The sequence below is a fragment of the Austrofundulus limnaeus genome, unplaced genomic scaffold (assembly GCF_001266775.1).
Source record: "Austrofundulus limnaeus strain Quisiro unplaced genomic scaffold, Austrofundulus_limnaeus-1.0 Scaffold778, whole genome shotgun sequence".
In the NCBI taxonomy this organism is placed as follows: Eukaryota; Metazoa; Chordata; class Actinopteri; order Cyprinodontiformes; family Rivulidae; genus Austrofundulus; species Austrofundulus limnaeus.
Genome location: NW_013953180.1, coordinates 68,305 through 70,466, shown reverse-complemented (window position 1 = coordinate 70,466; position 2,162 = coordinate 68,305). Strand labels below are relative to the sequence as shown.

The 2,162-nt window shown below is 51.0% G+C and overlaps 1 protein-coding gene across 2 annotated transcripts in view; it reads left to right on the top strand.

Annotated features, from left to right (window-relative positions):
* The first annotated feature begins 1,490 nt into the window (after nt 1-1,490).
* LOC106532490 (atrial natriuretic peptide receptor 1) overlaps nt 1,491-2,162 on the top strand; it is a 33,548-nt gene continuing 32,876 nt past the window's right edge. Inside the window, exon 1 of one of the 2 annotated variants that reach the window (XM_014028549.1) lies at nt 1,491-1,679. Coding sequence is in view for 1 of the 2 variants with exons in the window: in XM_014028552.1 (XP_013884006.1) it covers nt 1,616-1,679 (64 nt within the window). In the remaining variant the exon portion in view is untranslated. The remainder of the gene's footprint in view (nt 1,680-2,162) is intronic. The other variant, XM_014028552.1, reaches the window with a different exon arrangement.

Genomic DNA, 2,162 nt, shown 5'->3' with positions numbered 1-2,162 from the left:
ATAAAACAACAACAAAGTCGATCATCGAACTGCGGTCTAGGGTGTCCTGGTGCCACATATGGACACCCTTATGTTTGAACATGGTGTTTGTTATGGACAATCCATGATGAGCACAAAAGTCCAATAACAAAACACCGCTCAGGTTCAGATCGGGGGGGCCGTTCCTCCCAACCACGCCTCTCCAGGTCTCACTGTCATTGCCCACGTGAGCATTGAAGTCCCCCAGCAGAACAAGGGAGTCCCCATTAGGAGCGCTCTCCAGCACCCCCCTCCAAGGACTCCAGAAAGGGTGGGTAATCTGAACTGATGTTAGGCTCATAGGCACAAACAACAGTCAGGACCCCTCCCCCTACTCGTAGACGGAAGGAGGCTACCCTCTCATTCACCGGGGTGAACCCCAACGTACAGGCACCAAGATGGGGGGCAATAAGTATGCCCACTCCTGCTCGGTGTCTCTCAGCATGAACAACTCCAGAGTAGAAGAGTGTCCAACCCCTCTGGAGGAGACAGGTTCCAGAACCAGAGCGGTGTGTCGAGGTGAGTCCAACTATATCTAGTCTGAACCTCTCAACCTCACACACCAGCTCAGGCTCCTTCCCCACCAGAGAGGTGACATTCCACATCCCTAGAGCAGCTTCTGTAGCTGAAGATCAGACCCCCAAGGTCCTTGTCTTCGACCACTGCCCAACACACATTGCGCCTGACCCCTACAGCCCCTCCAACAGGTGGTGAGCCCGTGGGAAGGAGGGCCTACATCTCCTCTTCGGACTGTGCCAGACTGAGCTCGATGGATGAAAGCCCGGCCACCACGCACTCGCCAACTTGCCCCACCTCCAGGCCTGGCTCCAGAGTGGGGCCCCGGTGATCCACGCCCTGGCGAGGGAACACTCAGTCCATTTACGGCACTTATCATTAAGGGTCTTTTGGCTGTGCTTTGTTTGATCCCTCAACTAGAACCAGTTTACCTTGGGTGATCCTACCAGGGGCATGAAACCCCTGACAACATGGCTCTTAGGATCATTGGGGACACTCAAACCTCTCCACCACAATAAGGTGGCAGCCCAGTGAGAGCCCCGTCCACATGTCTGTCCTTATCTCCCCAACCCTCCTGTCCTCATGTCTGTCCCTGACCCAGTGTCTCAGATGGATGCTAAATAAAAACTGATGAGGTAAAAAAGGGAAGTCTTCTGTGATTCTGTGGACCACCACCAGGAGGCGCTGTTACTGCACTGTGAGGAGAACCAGGAGGTTTTCCTGGGTTTCACCTCCTTTTTGGCTCCTGTTCAGTCTGAGACCTACATGTTAGGACTTAATCTCACACTCTGGTCCCTTAGGTGTCCTTGAAAAAAGACAGGACAGACCCTTACATTGCTCTTCCTGTTTCTGTTCCTTCCTCTCTCCTCTGTCCGTCCGCAGGCAGAGTGTTTGTCAGTGTGTCTCTCACCTCCCTCCCACAGTCCACTTCCTCTCCCTGTCTGACTGACTCCCAGTCAGAGTCAGACAGGAGCAGAGGAAGAAGCAGCGGTGGTCGCTCTTACAGGGACTTTTTGTGTTTTGTGTGTGGACCATCCATGTGCTCTGTGCATGAGAGCAGTGAACGTCTTACCTGTGGAAGATGAAAGTTTTACAGATTTATTCCTGCAGCTTCAACAAGATGAAGAGACCAGAGAGGCGTTCAGGTACCATTCAGTTTCATTCATAAAAATGTGATGGATTTTAATTAATACAGATTTAAGGACAGGAAACAGATTTATGTGAAAAGGAAGCTGTTTAATGCAGACAGGAAGCTGCAGACAGGAAGCTGTTTAATGCAGACAGGAAGCTGTTTAATGCAGACAGGAAGCTGCAGACAGGAAGCTGTTTAATGCAGACAGGAAGCTGTTTAATGCAGACAGGAAGCTGCAGACAGGAAGCTGTTTAATGCGGACAGGAAGTGTTTACTGCAGACAGGAAGCTGTTTAATGCAGACAGGAAGCTGTTTAATGCAGACAGGAAGCTGCAGACAGGAAGTGTTTAATGCAGACAGGAAGCTGTTTAATGCAGACAGGAAGCTGTTTAATGCGGACAGGAAGCTGCAGACAGGAAGCTGCAGACAGGAAGCTGTTTAATGCAGACAGGAAGCTGTTTAATGCAGACAGGAAGCTGCAGACAGGAAGCTGTTT